The 21,856-nt window shown below is 43.6% G+C and overlaps 2 protein-coding genes across 2 annotated transcripts in view; one reads left to right on the top strand and one right to left on the bottom strand.

The window, feature by feature from the left end:
- Positions 1-1,725: 1,725 nt before the first annotated feature.
- atp6v1d (ATPase H+ transporting V1 subunit D) lies at positions 1,726-17,253 on the bottom strand. The gene is made up of 9 exons (XM_072485241.1): positions 16,862-17,253; positions 13,285-13,402; positions 12,546-12,625; positions 12,041-12,108; positions 11,377-11,421; positions 7,236-7,339; positions 6,984-7,050; positions 4,370-4,448; positions 1,726-3,763 (listed from the first exon to the last, which is right to left on the bottom strand). Exons 1-9 carry the CDS (start codon positions 16,900-16,902, stop codon positions 3,625-3,627), a joined length of 741 nt encoding a protein of 246 aa, XP_072341342.1. The 5' UTR covers positions 16,903-17,253; the 3' UTR covers positions 1,726-3,624.
- A 294-nt stretch (positions 17,254-17,547) lies between these two features.
- LOC140396523 (eukaryotic translation initiation factor 2 subunit 1) overlaps positions 17,548-21,856 on the top strand; it is a 59,272-nt gene continuing 54,963 nt past the window's right edge. Inside the window, exon 1 of the mRNA XM_072485227.1 lies at positions 17,548-17,718. The gene's annotated coding sequence lies outside the window, so the exon portion shown is untranslated. The remainder of the gene's footprint in view (positions 17,719-21,856) is intronic.

Below are 21,856 nucleotides of genomic sequence, written 5' to 3'. Positions count from 1 at the left end.
TGCACAGGTTAACTGGACTAATATCAGGACCAGGTGGCCGTCCTACGAGGCAAGGTTGGAGTGGTCAGGGGCGAAATTCTCCGTTATTTATATTTAATATAAATCCGACTTGCGTCACGCCGGAAAAATGGGTCGAAAGTCTCCGGCCCGAAATGGGCTAGCAGCGACGTAACAGGATCCGTGCTTGCGCACGTGGTTCACGCCGTGCAGCGTCATACGCGCCGCACGGCGTGACGGCTCATAAGGCCGCGCTGCTCCCCCCCACCTGACCGGAACACCCGACCGGAACACCCGACTGGATGGCTGGCCGTCGCTCAGCCCCGAGGTTCGAGTCACGCGATGTGGAGGCGCTCCTGGACGCAGTGGAGCAGAGGAGGGACGCCCTGTATCCCGGGCACGGCCGCAGAGTTGCCCCACGCCACAGCCGGCGCCTGTGGAGGGAGGTGGCAGAGGCCGTCACCGCTGTGGCCCTGACACCACGGACAGGCACCCAGTGCCACAAGAAGGTGAACGACCTCGTCAGAGCAGGCAGGGTGAGCCTCCCCCATATCCCCCCCTCCCTGTATCCCCCATAGCCCCCCTCCCCCATATCTTTCCCTCATAGCCCCCCTCCCTCATAGCTCCCCTCCCCCATAGCCCCATACCGTGCTGCCTCAAGAGTATCCTACTGTTTGTTTTATGAACTGCAGCTGTTGTGTTCTTAGCTTAAGCATAAAGTGCAAAAGGATATGTATCCCAAGTTATTCTTGTATGTTTCCAATTATATTTATCAACACAGCATTGATACTTTGAAGCAATAACACTGAACTCCTCCAGGCTCCCTACTTTACTAGGATCTGTAAGGTCTCTTCTACAAGGACATCTAAAAAAAGCACTCTTCGGATCTTTGTTTGAACAGATAGCAATTCAATGTAAAGATTTCAGTTTTAAAAGAAATTTAGGGCAGCACGGTGGCGTAGTGGTTAGCACTGCGGCCTCACTGCACCGAGGACCCGGGTTCATCCCAGCCCTTGTGGATTTTGCATATTTTCCCCGTGTCTGTGTGGGTTTCGCCCCCACAAACCCAAAGATATGCAGGGTAGGTAGATTGGAAAAAAAGAATTGAGTACTCTTAAATATATATTTTTTTAAACTTGGTGTCCAGTTCGTTTTTTTCCAATTAAGGGGTAATTTAGTATGGTCAATCCACCTACACTGCACATCTTTGGGTTGTGGGGGTGAGACCCACGCAGACACAGGGAGAATGTGCAAACGCCACACATGTAAATATTTCAGTTTTACAGAAATATCAGAACCTCACCTTTCAGGCCAAAGACTGTCTAAATAAGCCTTCAATTGCCATTATGTCAAATGTTGTATTTGCTTTGTGATTTACCTAAATTTAATAATCTTTATTAGTGTCACAAGTAGGCTTACATTTGCAATGAGTTACTGTGAAAAGTCCCTAATCGCCACATTCGGGCACCTGTTCGGGTACACAGGGAGAATTCAGAATGTCCAATTCACCTAACAGCATGTATTTCGGGACTTGTGGGAGGAAACCCACGCAGACACGGGGAGAATGTGTAGACTCCGCCCAGACAGTGACCCAAGCCGGGAATCAAACCGGGGACCCTGGAGCTGTGAAACAACAGTGCTACCCACTGTGCTACCGTGTCGCCCACATTGGTTTCAAAAACATTTGTGGCTATAGTACTGCGAAACTACAATATCCACACTTCCAAGTATAGCAGAAAATTACATTTATTTCAATAATTTACACCATGCAATTGTTAAGCTTCAAATTACAATTATGCAAGGATAGAGTACAGACATCCAGCAGCTAAATAGTGCAGCAGTTATGAGAGCATCTAAAAGAGGTTACTTATAATAATCTTTATTATCGTCACAAGTAGGCTTACATTAACACTGCAATTAAGTTACTGTGAAAATCCCCTATAGACCATTACATTGTCTCAGGGTTTATGATATTCATCAACACATTTTTTGCCTCTGTCTGGCCAGAAGATTGGGTAAAACATATTTTCACGAAGGTTGTACTACTTTCATAATCAGGTTGGTTCAAATCCTCAGCAGGTCTGGCAGCAACTGTGGAGAGGGGTTACTGTTTGAGTCCAAAATGTATGTCATATTGGAGTCAAAACGTTAACGGTTTCCCTCTCAGAGTTGCCGCCAGACCTGCTGAGTTTTTCCAGTACTTTTTGTTCTCCTTTCAGATCTCCAGCATTTTCGGCCAAATCCTAGGCCACCAGGAAGTGCTTGACCTCAGGGCAGGAGCAGGACACTACAACTACTTGATCATCAAGTGGAGTCCCCAGGTGGGAATTTTCCACAACCCACCACATGTTCGCAGTGGCTGAGGCAGCCTGCCATTAGCCGGCAGCAGGACATTTTGCTCCCACCGTTGTCAATGGGGTTTTCCATTGAATGCACTCCAGGAAACCCTTGGCTGATGTCATCAGCGGGACCAGAAGATTCCGCCAGCATGAACGGCCAGAACGTTTGGCCCCCTGTTTCGATCAGGAGAATCCCAATTGGCAATGTGAGTTTTTAAGTGTTAAATGAGGCAAGATTGCTCAGAGGGGATGTTCTTTTTAAACCTCCCCCCTCCCACTGATGAAATAATCAACTGTTGAGGGTTTAGGACAGCTACCATTCTTGGAGTTGACTGATTTCACAGGACTCACAATAAACCGTGTCATAGAATTAACAGTGCAGAAAGAGGCCATTCGGCCCATTGAGTCTGCACGGACCCTTGGAAAGAGCACCCTATTTAAACTAACACCTCTACCCCAGTAACCCCACCTAACCTTTAGGACACTAAGGGGTAATTTAGTATGGCCAATTCACCTAACCTGCACATCTTTGGACTGTGGGAGGAAGCGCCCGGAGTACCTGGAGGAAACCCACGCAGACACAGGGAGCAAGTGCAAACTCCACATAGAGAGTCACCGAGGCCGGAATTGAGCCCGGGTCCTTGGAGCTGAGAGGCTGAAGTGTTAACCACTGTGCTACCCTACCACATTACACCAGTCTTAGTTTAACAATATACAGACTGGTCATGTTACCCTTTCCAAGGAACACGCAAGTTAATTAAGTTTTGGGAAAGAGAACACATTAACTGGAGTATAGAGGACTCACTGCATTTAGAGTTGATTTTAGACTTAATGGCTGTTAAAAGAAAATCTACTGCTGTATGCAATACTGCTGAAGGAGAATGAATAATACAGAATTATATATTTTCTAAATTATTCATTCATCGACTCTGAAGACAAGCTCAAAACGTGCAACGGCCTGTATTTTATTGGCTTAAGCAATTCTTAACACCATGAATAATTAGGTAATTGGAAAACATTCATGACCCCACAGGCACCGATGACAATGACCCCACAGGCACCGATGACAATGACCCCACAGGCACCATTGACAATATGCGGAAAATCAATTGTTTACAGGTAAAATTTTTTTAAAAAGTGAACCTGCAAAACATGCCATTCACCTGGGTTGGCAGGTCAAACAGCTTGCATTAAATATGACAAATATACAAATACATCACCAGTGTTAATCATCAAACTCAAAATGCTTGCTACTTCAATGAATAGCAACCAAAGCCACGTAGTAACATCAGTCAAACAACAGGTCCTCATCCTTTTCTTCTTCAAGCAGGTTGGCTGGTGCGTTGGCATGTTTTAATATCCGATCCCCCTGTTCCTTTTCTTTCTTCTCTTTCAATTGCTTTTTCTTTTCCTGAATCTTTTTCAACCTGTAGATGTGAAGAAATTGGCCATTACTTCAATATGTTCACGTCTTTCAGTTTTGTTGTAAAAATTTAGGGATCAATAATAATCCGTGACATATATTAGGAATCCTATAGCAAGCACCCTCACACACACACACAATCAGCCAGGGTTCTGATTTATTTCCGTTTCATGTTATTTCTATTAGACTGAGTGCCACTTTTAAAATTATTGTAACTAAATTACTGTAACTATCGACTGCAATCATCGTACACCACCCATGGAAGTTCCATCGTGGAAGACTATGGAGGGAAACTTTATCAAGCCCCAAGTACTTAAATGGGGCGGAAGAACAAATAACAATTTCTCAATTAACATAGTGAAATACTAGCATTTTACAAAAGCAAAGCTAAAAAGCAGCTTAACTTTACTTCAGTTGTCTTTGTTCGCATTTTGAGAGCAGTCCATGTGAGCAGTATTAGACTGCATTATATTCATAGATTAATAAAAGAGAATTCTGTGTATATGTACCACACACATGCCCAAGATCTCTATTCAAGATGCTCTATTCCAATTTTGGAAAATATCTGACAAGATATTTAAAAAAAAAATTAAACTTCCACATCACTTACCTGTAAAATTCCTCCCTTTCTCGCTCATCCAACTCCGTTATGATATAGGACAATGTGCGCTCAATCCGAGGAATTATCACTTAATTAAAATGGGACAGTGATTAGCAGGCTATTTAAGAAATGAGAATAATATGACTCCATCACTAATACATCTCTTATTACTTTGAATGAGCACATTTTACTCTGAAGTTATTTGGAATGTAGCTTCTCTCCCATCCATGCACATAAATATTATACAAAAAAGATAACAACATATTTTTCACTTCCAACAGGTCAATGAAAGTTGCAGTTTTTTTGCACCCTATTCTGTTCCATATCATGACTGAACGTAGAAAGGGGGTCCAGCCCGGAACCAATTGATGACTTGATTCTGTTAGAAAGTAGCCACATACAGAACCACACTTTCACTACAGTCTGACAACTGCTAAGTGGTTATCCCTGTGCAAAGTTTCCTCCAGTTGCTCCAGTTTCCTCCCACAGTCCGAAGATGTGCAGGTTAGGTGAATTGGCCACGCTAAATTGTCCCTTAATGTCCAAAGATATGTTGATTAGGTGGGATTACGGGGACAGGGCGGCGGATTGGGCCTAGATGGAGTGCTCTTTTAGATGGGCTGAATGGCCTCTTTCTGCACTGTAGCGATTCTATGGATTCTAAGATGTGAGTCCATTCCATTGACCAAATAATCTGTTCAATCCCAGCCCCTGGTCACTGTGTGGAGTTTGCACATTCTCCCCATGTCCGCGTGGGTTTCACCCCCACAACCCATAGATGTGCAGGGTAGGTGGATTGGTCACATTAAATTGCCCCTTAATTGGGGGGGGGAAAAAATAATTGGGTACTCTAAATTTATAAAACAATTTTTAAAAATTTAAAAAGTAATCTGCATTTATGATCATTCTTGTCATAGCACTCGATCCTTTCAAGAGCAGTGAATAATATTCCAGCCTCTCTCCCTTCTGGGTATCTTTAACAGTCACCTATTATACTCCGTAACTATAATTCCACACATTACTTACTATGTTAAAGGTACTATATAAATGCAAGTTATTGTTGTACACAACTGCACGGAACAAATATTGAAATATATTTTGCAATCTTGTGCTCACTTCCCCAATCTATTTACCCTTTCTAAGGTTCTGATTTTACAGCACAACTTACTATAGATTTATTTTCCTTTTTGTAAGGGGCGCATGCCCTATTTCGTTTTGAGTTGGGGGTTAGTTTGTTAAATTTATCGTTTAGAGGGTTAAGTTGTTTTGTTGGCATATTTCCCTGTTTTCTTTCTATTATTTTCCTTTTTGGTGTTTTGTAAAATTATTGAAAAACTTTGAATAACTACATTTAAAAAAAAAAGTAGCCACACTTTCACTACAGTCTGACAACAAGCTGTCTCTCCAGTAATATCATGAGATCCAGGTTTTGATAGACTAGCTTTTCTAGTTGTGAAATCAGTTATTAGGGAGCCATGAGATATACATAATCAACATGAAGAGAAAGATCAAAATAATTCTGCATAAAGAGAGTTGCTGGGACATCAGGAGCAGTTGATGTGGAAACAATTACATTTTTGGGGAAATTGAATAAATAATTGAAGCCAAGGCAGATATAGCAACATGGGGAACATGGAAAAACAGCAGGCTATTGATATTAGTTACACCACCAGTAAAGGGTAAATATTTGCCATGGAAATGCTTTCAATACTTTACTTCACTGATGGATGTAAACATTGCTATTTCAATAGTTCTTTCCAATCAGAAGAATTCAGGTGTAGAAATCTTGAGAGTCTTAATAATTTTGTTGGTAGCGGATGTATATACATTTCATAGATCCAAAATACTTGGTCATATGATGTTTGAAATCCATGAATTATTGCATTCAAGATTATCAGTACTCTTTCTAGCGGTTCCCAACAAATTCCAAAACAGTTCTTTTCCCTGCCTTCCACTTTGCTTTGTAATGGTTTGCACGGACTGCAAAATGGCAACTTTCCAGCATGTCACCTAATTATCTGTCCTTACTGTGCAAATTGGACAATGTCAGTAGGTGGTTTGACCCTGGGATAGCACGGTCAAAAGTCCAATCTTTACAACCCGTTGACAGAAGGGCTATTTCCAGTGGGACTCACTGGAAGTTTGAGAATTCATGAGCATTATTTTCTAACCAAAGTATATAAAAATTACAGAGATAATAGATTAAGTGAATGGCCATAACTAAGTGGATCTTAATAAAGACAAGCATGAAGTCATAACTTAGATAGAAAATACAGTTTGTGGAAGGGGTGCAACATGGATTTATCAGAATGATACCTTGGAGTTTGAATAAATTACAAGGAAAGATCATACAAATTCTGTTGTAGTCTCAGGAATGTTGACGGTTAAAGTGTGATTTGATTGAAGTTTAAATGGCAATTGATACTAGGTCACTTGTCAATTTTAAATGAGATTGGTAGATTTTTATTAACAAATTTGGAGTTTTGTTCCAGGATATGTGGGAAAGTGGGCTTATGGAATTAGGTCTCAGATCAGGCCTGATCTCATTGAATGGCAGAATATGCTGGAGGGGTCAAATTAGCTACTCCTCTGTCCAAAGCAGTAGCAAAAATGCATAACCTACCATGTTCAATTGCATTTACACGCCTATTGGTAATTTTAATGGCTTCATCCAGTGTCACAAAAGAAGTCTGAAATCAACACAAGGTTACAGGTTTAGTGCAGCAGTCTCAAAAAATCATCTCTTTACATTAGGGCCAAACTGTCCAATTTTTCTGGAGCATGCAATGTCATTGGAGGTGTACCTTTCTGATAAATTAAATTATGGTTTAAACATGTTCTTCGGAGCACATTCTTGTATTTCTCTACCTCGTACCTGCAATGAAGCCAGTTCAACCAGGAGCTCCACTGCTTTTGCATAATTCCGCTTGAGTTTAGCCAGCTGTTCTCCACCTCTGGCCAAGCCAGTAAGCTCATAACCTAATAAATAAAGTGTAAAGGAAAAAAATATCCAGGGTCACATCAGCTCATTTAGGTGAAGCACTTTAACTATCTCTTTACAGTATGGTTAAATAGCGGATCTCCTATATCATTCACATTGAGTCAGAGGTGGTGTTTTACAATGACTACATGCTCAGAAAGGTAAGATTCAGATTTTATTTTATTAACTCTCATTCGCACTATTTCTGCACTTACTCCCCCTCCACCCCATTTCTTGAGGCTCTCTATCTTGCTTTCTAAAAATCAATCATTCTTTCCATTACTGTCCTTCACCTGTCTTTTTTCTGCAAGTTTCCCAATGACATTAGCTTGTTAACAAAGCGGAGAATTGGTGTAAGTCCAAGGAATACAAAAATGCATAAAGCAATATGTACCAGATCAAAGATGGATAAGGTTGTTTTGAAACAGGTGCAATGTATACAACAAGAAAGAATTTGTTTGTAATGAGGTGAGGTATTGAGTAAAGAGAAAAAGGATAGAGTAGCAGTGACCTGAACTATAACAGTCACATTATCAAGGCACCCAGGACTTGGAGAATTTGAAGGCAAAATGCCACACTCTTCGTTGGTAATCAGGGAGCAATGTCTGTGGCCGTAAACATGCAAGTCGGATGGATAGCAGGGGAGTAGTAATGAGAAAAGAAAAGGCAGGGGGAGGAAAAAAAAAGTTCAGGAACAGCAGACAGCAGAGATAACTGCTTCAAATGCCACATTGGGAAACATAAATCCAAAGCCCAGGTTGGATTTACTTATTGCAGCAACAGAGGAGTTTCCGAGGCTTAAAAATAGTGCTTCAGTGCACTGGAAAATGTTTTATACGTGTTTGAATGCTGGGGACTTGGCTCAGAAACTGCAATGAAGAATTGAAAACATGGAGTTATTTGATTAATTGTAGCTGCTGACTCCAGCTCGTTCCTTTTTGTAATGAACGATGTGGTTGTTGGTGTCCTTTTCCACTTCAGCATAGTTTCGTTTTTTGCACTGAGGGCTTATTATTGCTCCATTTAAGATAAACCTGGGTGACGTTTTTATGCTGCAGACCGATTTAAAGACATGGGACTGGATTCGCCTGTTGCAGACATCGAAATCGCATTCGGTGATCGGCTGGAGAATCAATATTCCCAACCAAATAGGGGAAGGCGCTGCTTTTGTGATGCTCTGCCCCCTCCAAAACAACGTACAGAGTACGCCGCGCCACGTATCGACAGCGCAGGACATTGCCTGACGCCCGCCCCCGACCGGCCGAGTTCCCAATGGCGCGGGACACTGGTATCATCCGTTGGGAACTCGGCTTGGCTGCTACGGATTCAGTCTACAGGGGAGGGCCGATCTGCAGGGGGGGGGGGGGGGGAACGGACGGACTATTTCTCAGACTAGGTCTGTGAGCAGCCACCGCCATGTTGCACGTCGTGGCCACTGCAGGCTGCCACCATGTGCATGAGCGGCCACAGGCTCGGCAATTCTCCGGGCCATGTTGGCAGTTAGAGCCAAGTGCTCTATGCTGCCTTCCTGCTAGCCCCAGCTAAACGGAGAGTCGGTGGTCATTTTACGCCATTCTTTCTGGCGTAAAACGACACAGTTCCCACGTCGGCATGGGGACATATCGCAGAATCGAGCCAATGATGCACGATACAAAAAACTTTAAATTGTTGTACACAGGACCAGAAAATCACAGGCAGCAAATAGCAGATTCTGATCACGTAGAATACTATCTGGCCTGGGGGAAATTATGCAAAAGGTCCTTGCCACACCCGATGTGGTCTTTATTCAGCATTTTAAAATATATTGTTTATTTTCTTGGTAATCTGCAGCCAACGGGAAGAATCTGTTATGGTCTAGTCCCTGTCCAATTATTATTCAGGTTAGATCATATAATGGATTATTATTTGATGACAAAGTGAGGCTAATTGCACTCTATTTTATTTATGTGCAAATGGTACACAGCAACTTCAAGAGTAAACCCTTCGGATACTGAAAATTAACAATGCAAGTGTGGTATCTCATTCCGATGGGTATTAATTGTTAGAGCTTTTCTTTAAACGCTCAATTTAAAAACTCAACTGTTTTTTAAAACTTTGTCTTTCTCCTAATCCAATCTTTCTCCTAATCCAATCTTTCTGCACCTAATTTGGGATTGATTTCACCCACTCATATGCCCACTTCTTTTGCAGTGTTTTATTTAAATTGCATCAAAGAACAAAGAAAAGTACAGCACAGGAACAGGCCCTTCGGCCCTCCAAGCCTGCGCCGACCATGCTGCCTGTCTAAACTAAAATCTTCTACACTTCCTGGGTCCGTATCCCTCTATTCATGTATTTGTCAAGATGCCCCTTAAACTACACTATCGTCCCTGCTTTCACCACCTCCTACGGCAGCGAGTTCCAGGCACCCACTACCCTCCGTGTAAAAAAAAAAAAAACTTGCCTCGTTCATCTCCTCTAAACCTTGCCCCTCGCACCTTAAACCTATGCCCCCTAGTAATTGACCCCTCTACCATGGGAAAAAGTCTCTGACTATCCACTCTGTCTATGCCCCTCATAATTTTGTAGACCTCAATCAGGTCACCCCTTAACCTCCTTTGCTTCCAAATGGGAGTAGATCCTGTCTCGAAGAATTCTTTCCAGTAATTTCCCTACCACTGACGCAAGGCTCACCGGCCTGTAGTTACCTGGATTATCCTTGCTACCCTTCTAAAACAAAGGACCAACATTGGCTATTCTCCAGTCCTCTGGGACATCACCTGAAGACAGTGAGGATCCAAAGATTTCGGTCAAGGCCTCAGCAATTTCCTCTCTTGTCTCCTTCAGTATTCTGGGGTAGATTCCATCAGGCCCTGGGGACTTATCCACCGTAATATTTTTCAAGACGCCCAACACCTCGTCTTTTTGGATCTCAATGTGACCCCGGCTATCTACACACCCTTCTCCAGACTCGGCATCCAACAATTCCTGCTCTTTGGTGAATACTGATGCAAAATATTCATTTAGTACCTCGCCCATTTCCTCTGGCTCCTCACATAGATTCCCTCCCCTTTTCTTCAGTGGGCCAACCCTTTCCCTGGCTACCCTCTTGCTTTTTATGTACGTGTAAAAAGCCTTGGGATTTTCCTTAACCCTATTTGCCAATGACTTTTCGTGACGCCTTTTAGCCCTCCTGACTCCTTGCTTAAGTTCCTTCCTACTTTTCTTATATTCCACACAGGCTTCGTCTGTTCCCAGCCTTCTAGCCCTGACAAATGCCTCCTTTTTCTTTTTGAGGAGGCCTACAATATCCCTCGTTATCCAAGGATCGCAAAATTTGCCATATTTATCTTTCTTCCTCACAGGAACATGCCGGTCCTGAATTCCTTTCAACTGACATTTGAAAGCCTCCCACAAGTCAGATGTTGATTTACCCTAAAACATCCGCCCCCAATCTATGTTCTTCAGTTCCTGCCTAACATTGTTATAATTAGCCTTCCCCCAATTTAGCACATTCATCCTAGGACCACTCTTATCCTTGTCCACCAGCACTTTAAAACTTCCTGAATTGTGGTCACTGGTCCCGAAATGCTCCCCTACTGAAACTTCTACCACCTGGCCAGGCTCATTCCCCAATACCAAGTCCAGTACAGCCCCTTCCCTAGTTGGACTGTCTCCATATTGTTTTAAGAAGCCCTCCTGATGCTCCTTACAAACTCTGCCCTGTCCAAGTTAAGATACATAGTGTCTTGCCCTCTTTATCCAAATTCCCGATTAACCATTTACTCACTTTGCACTGTTATCTACTACATTTTCAGCAACTTGCCACTTCATATTTAAAAAAAAAATTTCACAGGACAAGTCGAAGTTACAGCACATAATTTAATACTGTGCTGCAGAAAAATCTGGGCCAGTAATATTCTTCCAGTGGCAGAACACATACATGTCAGTTTTCTATAGAAAACTATCCACTTTGAGATTGCAGTTACAGGAATACGGTTTAATTTTTATCCACCCTCTTAGCAATGGAACAGAAAGAGTGGTAATTTCTACTCACTATCTCCTCCTTCCTGGTAATGTTCAAACACTGGTAGTATAACACCTGATGAAAGAGATGAGATTTATTCAGTATTTGCAACAAATATAGTTTACCCTCCAAAGTGTACAAAAGTTTTCCTTTTTGAAAAAAAAGCCGGCAGTTTATCCTTTTTTCCTCTTCTCCCCCTCAAAGCATGCAGATCTCTATATACATGTTGACCCAAAGATGGACAAGCTGGCCACCTATTCTTAGGCTTTTACCAATGCCACTTTGATCGAGCGGCTGGGAGTGACAGAAGAACCCAGCAATTACCTTTCCTCCATTGGCATGGCAGAACAGGGCCCTCCGTCTGTTGACTGTCACTTGGCAGCTGGATACATACCACTTTGTACCGCCCTCAATCAATACATTGGGCTGGATTCTCCGCCCCCCCGCGCCAGATTTCTGGTTCAGCATGCCGGCGGGATGCTCCGTTTCGCCAGCTGGTCAATGGGGTTTCTCATTGTGGGCAGCCCCATGCCGTTGGGAAACCCCCGGGTCTGCCGGCAAAAATGGAGCATCCCGGCGGCGGCAGAGAATCCAGCCCATTGTTTTCTTTTTCTTGCTGCAGAAGTAAATAGAATCCTGGTGCAAGACACTATCAACTTGAAAATAAGGTATTGAAATCACCATAAAAACATACCTGCTACATTGTCTCGTTTAGCTCGGACCTTAACTTGTGCCTTGTTCACATTCTGGATCACCGTAGTGCTGCATACGACAGAATCAGTAATCAGCTACAATATTAGCCCTCTTGCACCATATACTCTTGAAATGACCCTATTCAAATCAACTGATAATTGACATTCTGAGCAATAAATTTCTGATTTCAGAAAAAAAAAAATTGAAATTAGTTATGCAGAGCTAAAGAGTTGACCTTTGAACAGAAAATTGTCAGGAATTGCATGCAAGGTCAATAAATATCAAATGGATTCCACAATTATAAACAATTTTTAAAAATCCAACATCTATGAAAGCTTCAATTCAGTCTACAACAATTTTTTATACCCGTAACTACACCCACATAGCAAGTGATGCCATCAAACCTAGAGTCTCCAAACACCAATGACAAAGACCAATTGCTCAAAACCTGTGTTAGGGACAAATAAGGTGGCCTACAAATAAATCTTTGGTAATTGCAGTCTCACCTGAAGTCTCCAGCAGTGAATTTGGCTTCAGCTAAGGAAAAGGCTGCCTCCCTCATGACTTCACCCATCAGTGTCTTAGTCTGTGAGGAGAAAACCAAAATTAATGCAAATTCAACACTCGGGAGGGGTTAACTCACACAAACACTGGGCTCAGCAGCCATTTTATTTTAGCTTCACTACAATGCTTGTTATTTAATTTTTTTAAAAAAAAATATCGAAATCATTTCAGGTACATAACAGTATTTTGTTACTTCCAAAAATCTGTGGGGGTATCCTCATTTTCTGCCACTTGCCCTGGTTTAATCAACATGTGCATCATCTTTGGCTGACCGAATAGGTGGATGACTGTCTCACTGCTCCAGCAGCATCGCTCTATGTTGGCCAGAGAGGTGTGCAACTCACTGTGTCCCCACAATGCACATGCTTCAATTGCAGCATTTGGTTTCCAGCTGTCAAATGGCTTGCAGGCTAACTTGATAAGAGTTGGGGCTGAAGGGTGGAATCTCCAATCACCTGTCTCCTCCGACATCCCACTTTAAGAAACAAGTTTGATTCAGTTTGCCAGCATCAAGAGCACAAAGCCAAAATACCGCTATCAAAAAAAAAGACAGGAAGCCAAAAGGTTTTGAATGACCGGACTTGCACTGTACTGTGAATTAGAGAAATAAAAAAAATTAAAAAAAATCGGAGAGTTTAGTAAAACTTGTAATGTTTGGTCTTTAAAGATAAAAAGTTTCACCTCTATAATCTTTTTCAGGATTTGTCTGAAGCGCAGTGTAAGGGCATCAGACTTTTTCTTCAGTAGGTTGCGACCAGTCTGGGCACCTTTCAAACGAGCCTTCATTATAGTTTGTGCCCTATAGCGAAAGCAAAAGAAAACGTGTATTAAGTTTACCTTTAGCTGCCAGACTACTGACGACTTTAATTACACTTAAATTAAATGGATTTATTTTTCAGCACAAAGTTGGTGATTCATATTTTTCATCAACACCCTCGCAAGTGTGCATTTCTTAATACCAAAATAGGAAAGCTTCCAGTAACAGAAAGCTGCAACATTTCTTTTTTTTTTTTAATTTAAATAAATAAATAATTTTATTGAGGTATTTTTTGGTATTATAACAACACAATAAACAATTGTGCAAAAGCCGTCACCCTCACTTACAGGTCCAACCTTTATTAACCCCCTACTCTAAGCTCAACTAACCCCCCCCCCCTTATGCTGACGATTAATTTTCCGCGAAGAAGTCGACGAACGGTTGTCACCTCCGGGCGAACCCTAACAGTGACCCTCTCAAGGCGAACTTGATTTTCTCCAAACAGGGAAGGCTAGCCATGTCAGATAGCCAGGTCTCCAACTTCGGAGGCTTTGAGACCCTCCAAGCTAATAGTAAGCTGCAACATTTCTTGCTTCAGTTTTCATATCAATATCTTAAGCAAAGGGGATACAGATTTCTATTTTTAAACTGTTGGGAGCAGGGCCAGGGAATTAAAAAAAAAAAATTTTTTTTTAATGTGCACATTTTAAAGCCAGAAGCATAATGAGGAACTGCCTTGAATTGCTGTTCATAGAAAATAGATGGATGGATAATTCCCAAATCCCATCCAAACGTGGCCATTAGTTGTGTCAATCACGATGAAACCAAACATTCATTTGGGGTCAGCACACAAGATGAGCATACCTGTATTATACCTAGCTATCTTTTAAGTCCAAGACTAACACAAAATATTAAATGCGAAAGCTTAATGTGTGGACAAAAAGGTTTTATTCTTTCAAAGCAGGTGTATCCTGTAAAAAGTTACAATATTACCATTTTGAAATTCAAACACAAAGGACGAGTTTCTTTTTACCATTTGAATTCTAAGATGAGAAAACTGAAACTTCCATCAAATGGCAATACATAAGAGTTAAAGAACCAGTTCATTAAATCGAACGTGCCAAAGTTTGTGAAAATTCAGCTGTAAAGGTTGGTTCAGCTTCCTGATTACTATTGGGTGCAATAACTCCCTCAAACCAGTTTCCAGTGCCATTACCTTCACACTGTTTATACAAAAAATATTTGTTTGAAAATGCTTTTCTCTTATTTAAAAAGGTCATTGAAGACACCAGGTAGAAAAGGAACTTGTTTTTAAATATGGTACCTTTCACATTCAAGAAAATCCCAACGTAATTTATAATGAATTACTGTTGAAGTGCAGTCAGTATGGAGCCAATTTACAGAAGGCAAGGACAATAAATAAGAAATTCAACTATTTTTGGTGGTAGTTGTAGGATGGACATTAACCAGAACAAGATAGTCATTCTTCTCCCTTCCCCTCAGCACTTATCGGAACTTCATGTAGACAAGCCCCAACCTAATGTTTCATTTTGAAACAGCACTTGTGACAATGCAGCACTCCTTTGTTATTCTGGTGAAATGTTAGCATCAGTTACATACTCATATCCTGCAATGGGATTTGAACTCTGCAACCATCTGTGGAACTGTTCCCACTATTTAGACATGCTCATTTGATTCAAAAAGCTTCTTGCTATAAATTCTACAAGAATGTATTTCATGTTGGTCAGTTAAACAATTTTAGTATGGGAATGATGAAGGTGCTCGGAATGTTGGTACAACAATGTGAACCTTTCCAAGTGAAAAAGAATGTAAAAGATAGAAACCATGGAAACAAAGTGCTGTGGGTAAATTCCAAATTATAGCTAATTAAGAGTGGCCTGTTTGATATTTAAATTGAAATGAAAGTCACCATAGTTCCAGCCAACCATAGGCAGCTCTCCCTTTTGAGACTGGGGGTTGTTTAACCCAAGGGTCATCACACTTCAGGCAAGGGACAAGGTTGAGAAGGCAGGGCTTTCATGGTAACCTCAGCTGGTATGGGAATTGAACCGGCATTTTTGTGTTGCTCCGCATCATGAATCTGTCATCCAGCCAACTGGCCTCCTAACAAGGTACAAAGTATTCTGTACTAGCAGATGGGTTCACATATTTCCACAATGTTTGAATTATTAACATGGCACACTGCACAGAATTCCCCAAGCCCTGGTGTATTATATTATATGCTTTTTAAAAAAAAGTTCTGGGTTTTAGTTAATTCTTTATTGTGTGCCTCGTTGCTTTTGAGGTGGTGGTAGTTGGCCAGCATCTTGGACCAGTGCAGTCTTTGCGCAGATGCCAGATAGGGAATTACAGGACCTTGACTCAACAATGTCGGAACAATAAATGCTGTCTGTTTTTTTCAGGTCATTGTATACAACAGAACGCCACGATCATTTAACACTATCTTGTGTTTCGTGCATTGCATTTATTTTTTAAAAGTGCTAAATGTAGTGCTTCCTTAATATGATGACTTTCTGATTCAGAGTGCTCAAGATTCATTAAGGAGCATAATCTAGTTTACAAACTAAATTGCAAGTATCTGGCTTGTGGGAGATTATACAGGAGCATTTTCATAGCAAGAACATGTGACAAAAGAGTAAAAGAACATACAGACAGGCAAGATGAAGTACAGAGAGCAAAAGGAGACTTGTGTGGAGTAAAAGAATAGCAACATACACGAATACACCAAATGGCCGGTTTCTGTGCTGTAGATTCCATGTATTTTAATACTGTACCATACAAATCAAATAATCATGGGGTAAATTTGGAAAATAATGTTAAAAATATTGGGTTTTGGTTGACAGTGAAAGGCATGGCATAAGCACCAGCAAAATATCTGGAAATCTGAAATAAAAACAAAATGATGTCAACTAGCAGCATCTGTGGAGAGTGAAACAATTAACATTGCGAATCCAATTCCTTGGAACTTATACAAAGGTTGGTTGTGTGCATTCTTAACAAATTATGCAGAGAACCAAGTATGATGAATGCTTTTGTTAAAATGTAACTTTTAACATCTTTCTTAATGCGTACCCATGCTGTTCATTTAAACTCTATTCATTTGAGCTCATTAACATTTTCCTTAATAGAGTACCCATTTTTGATGGTCTCAGGTCGCAATCGTGGATTACACGCATTTTGGAATAATGTTTTGCAAACTGGGAGGTTACATCAGTTGGCTGTCTCGGGTATGATTTCTCACGAAAAGCAGATACAGGCAATTTAACTTTAGTTTCAAGTCTGTGAGTTCCTTATTTGGAGACAGATGGGACGATTCAACGGGAAATAGGCCGTCCCTCAAGTGCGGTTGTCCTTGACCCACAATTAAAACGCTGGGCTCCAAATTCAATTTTCCAGAAATCCCGGGAAAACACGCCTTTCCAGGTCAAGGAAGAAACCCGCCGAGCAAACCCGGGACTGCGATCAAACTCTGATACTCACATCCGCGACGGGAAGATCTCAATCCTTTCCTTTCCCGACATGTTTGGTTATTCGGGGGGTGGATTAATCCGACAGCTGGTGGAAAAGAGCAGGACAATCCTTTAAAGCCTCGAGGAGTAGCCGGTGACCTTCAGCAGGCCGCGAAGCAGCAGCAGCGGCGGCCGAGCCCCGGTCCGGCAGCTTTCTCAGGTTAATGATCCCTCTTCACTCTGGGTCCTCCAGGGTTGTCTCCCCCGGATCAGCTGCTGGCAGTCACGTGATCCGTGACCCCTGACCCGCCCTCGACAATGTTAACGCGTACCGAACATTTTGGATACTCCGAGTTTATTTTTAAATCGGATTTTGCTCAGCAGGTCGTTGACTACTTCACTAATTTATTTGCCTCGATATTTTATCTCTCCTTCTCTCGCTCGGGGAGAGCGCGGCGTCGATACTGCGCCTGCGCAGAGAGGGGCGGTGTAAAGGAAAGGGCATCGCGCTTGCGCAGGAGAGGGGAGGGGAGGGCAAAGGATCGGCACTCCGCCAGCGCTGTGGGGTGGGCGTGGGCGGGCAACGGAATCGGCACCGCGCCTGCGCAGGGATGGTGTGCCCGGCAAAGGAATCGTATTGCGCCTGCGCATGAGTGGCGCGCCCGGGGTGGGGGTGTAAACGGCACCGCGCCTGCGCAGGGATGGTGTGCCCGGCAAAGGAATCGCATTGCGCCTGCGCGGAGTGCCGGGCAAAGGAAACGCGCTTGCGCAGGAGAGGTGCGTGGGGGGTAACGGAAACGGCACTAGTAAAGAGTGGGCCTGAGGCGGCGGATTCTTCCCCTTCACACCGGCGCTCGAGCAGCAGCGTTGCCCACACATTCCGTGCAGGTAGGTGCGACCCCGAACTGTCCCCTCACACCGGGGTGTTGGCGGTTGCCGTCTCTCCCGACTACTGGCCGGTAAGAGCGAACCCGCGGTTTCGGCCTAAACCCAGCACGTTTCACACGGTCACAGGCCAGTCCTCAGCTCGGGCTTCACCTGCGGCCCCTACCCGCGCAGCCCAGTCACTGTTTATAAAAGCACAATAATACAGTGGATGCTGGAAATATGAAATAAAAACAGAAAATGCCGGAAAACTGCTTATAAATTGTTTCCCAGTCTGTGGGTGAAATCTGGCAGGTATACCGTCTTGCCCAGCTCCAGTAGTTGAGCACCGCTTCCAGTGTTGGCTCACCCACTTCTTCAGTTCCCACTCCAACTACCCTTAGTGGGGCAGCTTCTCTAAATTTACAGTTTTGCTGCGTTGTGCCCACGCGTAATTAAACTGTAAAGTTCACAAGTGAAGTAAGGTAGTTGCATTGCATCATTCTAAAAGCGAGATCCCAGGGGATGAAAGGCGGCTGCTTCACTCACCTCAAAAATAACATTGCACTGGAAGCCTTATCTCGCCTCAGATGCTCCAACCTTTCCCAACTCTGTCGGTTTAAAAACTAAATTAAGTGTGGCCTAATTTTAAGTTTTTATCAGACCTTTGGGAATGAAGACATTTTGTGGAGATTTTCATTTTTGGCATAAAAAGGATGAAGAATTTAAGCAAGGGGTTTTTGTTAGCAAATGAGAGTTTCATTCCTGCTGGCTAGATTACAGCTTCAATTATCTGCACAGTGTGGATAGTGTTTTTTATTCCTCATGTTTTTTTGCAAGTAATTTAAGATGAAAGTTAATTATTCTAGTTAGGATAAATTTGAATTAGCAATGAAATCAAAAATGTACCATGAGATGGGCAGCACAGTAGCATTGTGGATAGCCCAATTGCTTCACAGCTCCAGGGTCCCAGGTTTGATTCCGGCTTGGGTCACTGTCTGTGCGGAGTCTGCACATCCTCCCTGTGTGCGTGGGTTTCCTCCGGGTGCTCCGGTTTCCTCCTACAATCCAAAACTGTGCAGGTTAGGTGGATTGGCAATGATAGTGTGGATTGGCAATGATAGTGTCCAAAGTGGTGGCCCCTAGTGTCCAAAATTGCCCTTAGTGTCGGGTGGGGTTACTGGGTTATGGGGATAGGGTGGAGGTGTTGACCTTGGGTAGGGTGCTCTTTCCAAGAGCTGGTGCAGACTCGATGGTCCGAATGGCCTCCTTCTGCACTGTAAATTCTATGATAATCTATGCATGTATGCCACAAAAAAGGAGCAGACAGACTGTCAATCTAAACTGACATTAGCAGTTAGCTGCCTGCTCATCAGGATTTTTTGCTGAAATTTATTGTGAAATCTGATGCCACATTCATTGCATCCATGTGCACCCTAGGCCTGATCCCATGACTCCATTGTAATTTCTCACATGGATTTGAAATTGGAATAATTGCACATACACAAACGTCTGGTGGTGGAAAGATTCTACTTGGCAACATCACATTTTCTTGGTGCTTTAATGTCCCATGGCATTTAATGGCAATGGATCTGTGCATGTTGTTACAGCAAAATTGCAATTTTTGCCAGATTTCTTAGTGTTGGGAAAGTTCATGTCGTGATGGCAAGTTGGCTTCTTTATTCATGGTTAGAGCTTAGTCTTATGATTAAAATCAAAACTTTGGGTCTCATGGAAGTGCAACCTGTGGTAGTATCTTTTTTAAAATATTTTTTTATTCTCCTTTTTCACATTTTTCCCCACATTTACACCCATAAACAATAATCAGTAACAAATATGTCAATCCCCAACGATCCCACCAAACCCCAAACATTAGCCCACATGTTCTCACAAACAAATGACAAAAAGGAATTAGGATTCACCTATAGTCGCCATTAACACACACAGCCCCCCAACCCTCCCACCCATACGCCCCAACTAATGTTCAATGTTATCCAGTTCTTGAAAGTGCATAATGAATAATGGCCATGAATTGTAGAACCCCTCCATCCTTCCCCTCAGTTCAAACTTAACCTTCTCAAGAGTCAAGAATTCCAACATGTCCCCACGCCAGGGCACAGGGAGGAGGTTGGCGAGCAACCTCTATCAGGATCCGCCTTCAGGCCATTCACGAGACGAAGGCTATAACATCTGCCTCCGCACCCGTTTCCAACCCTGGCTGGTCCGACATCCCGAATATTGCCTCCCGGGGGCCCGGGTCCAGTTTCACGTGCACCACTTTAGAAATTACCCTAAAGACCTCCTTCCAGTAATCCCCCCCCCCCCCCCCCCCCCCCCCGCAACATTCTCACACATTTTCTACTCCATCAAAGAATCGACTCATCCGCACCCTCGTAAGGTGTGCTCTGTATACCACCTTCAGCTGTATCAACCCCAACCTCACGCACGAGGTGGAGGCATTTACTCTCCAGGGCACACCACACCAGAACCCCCCCTCCATATCCTCTCCCAACTCTTCCTCCCACTTTTCTTTGATCCCTTCCAGTGGTGCCTTCTCCTCTTCCACAGTAGCTCCGTAAACCGCTGACACTACCCCCCTTTTCCAGTTCCCCTGTCGTCAGCACCTCCTACAGGAATGTGGAGGCTGGCTCCACCGGGAAGCTCTGTATCTCCTATCTGGTAAAATCTCAAACCTGAATGTATCTAAACATTTCTCCCTGCTCCAGCCCATACTTCGCTTCCAGCTCCTTCAATCCTGCAAACCGACCCCTACGAAACAAATCTTTTAGTGTCTTAATCCCCTTCTCCCATTTCCGAAAATTTCCATCCCACCTCCCTGGCTCGAATCTGTGGTTCCCCCGAATCGGCATTTCCCTTGACCCTGCTCCCAACCCAAAGTGTTGGCGAAACTGCCTCCAAATTCTCAATGAAGCTATTATTACCGGATTCGCTGAGTATTTCCCTGGGGCTATCGGGAGCGGCGCTGTTACTAGTGCTTTCAATCCCGACACCCTGCACAAACTCTCCTCCATTCTGACTCACTGGTAATCAACCCCTCTTACCCAGCGCCGCATCTTCTCCACGTTCGCCACTCAGTAGTAATACATCAGGTTCGGAAGACCCAAACCCCCTGCCTGCCTTCCCTTCTGTTGCAGCACTTTTCTAACTCTGGCCACCTTCCCTCCCCATATGAACGAAGTAATCCTTCCCTCAATCTCTCTGAAAAATGCCTTTGGCAGGAAAATCGGAAGGCATTGAAAAATAAACAGAAATCGCGGCAACACGTTCATTTTAACTGCCTGTACCCGACCTGCCAGTGTCAGAGGGAGACCATCCCACCTTGCCAGATCAGCTTTCGCTCTCCCCACCAAACTAGAAATGTTGTACCTGCGGAGCCCCCCCTCCCCACCCCCCCCACCCCCACTCCCGGGCAACCTGCACCCCCAAGTACCTAAAGTGAGTCCCTGCCCTACGGAATGACAGCCCCCCCCCAACACCCCTGCCCCTCCCCCTGCCGAGACACCACAAAATACTCACTCTTGTCTAGATTTAGTTTGTACCCTGAGAAAGACCCAAACACTCGCAGCAGCTCCAATATTCCCCCTATCGACACACTCGGTTCCGACACGTATAACAGCAAGTCATCGGCATATAAGGACACCCAATGCTCTCTCCCCCTCCCACACTATTCCTTTCCATACCCCGGAACTTCTTTTTGCGATGGTCAACGGCTCAATCGCGAGTGCAAACAGCAGGGGGGACATCGGACATCCCTGCCTAGTCCCACGGTGGAGAGAAAAGTATCTCAAGCTGATGTTGTTTGTGCGGACACTCGTCCTCGGCTCCTTATATAGTAGCTTTACCCAGTTCACAAATCTTGGTCCAATCCCAAACCGCTCCAGAACTGCCACCAAGTACCCCCATTCTACCCGGTCAAACGCCTTCTCAGCGTCCAATGCCACAATCACCTCTGTTTCCTTCCCCCTCTGCCGGTGCCATAACGACGTTCAATACCCTTCTAATGTTTAAAAAGAGCTGCCTCCCTCTCACGAACCTCGTCTGATCTTCACCTATCACCTTCGGGAGGCACTCCTCCAGCCTACCCGCCAGTCCCTTCGCCAATACTTTTGCGTCCACATTCAGAAGTGATATGGGCCTGTAC

Source organism: Scyliorhinus torazame, chromosome 2 (genome assembly GCF_047496885.1).
Source record: "Scyliorhinus torazame isolate Kashiwa2021f chromosome 2, sScyTor2.1, whole genome shotgun sequence".
Classification (NCBI taxonomy): domain Eukaryota; kingdom Metazoa; phylum Chordata; class Chondrichthyes; order Carcharhiniformes; family Scyliorhinidae; genus Scyliorhinus; species Scyliorhinus torazame.
This window is presented reverse-complemented; position numbering and strand designations above follow the sequence as displayed.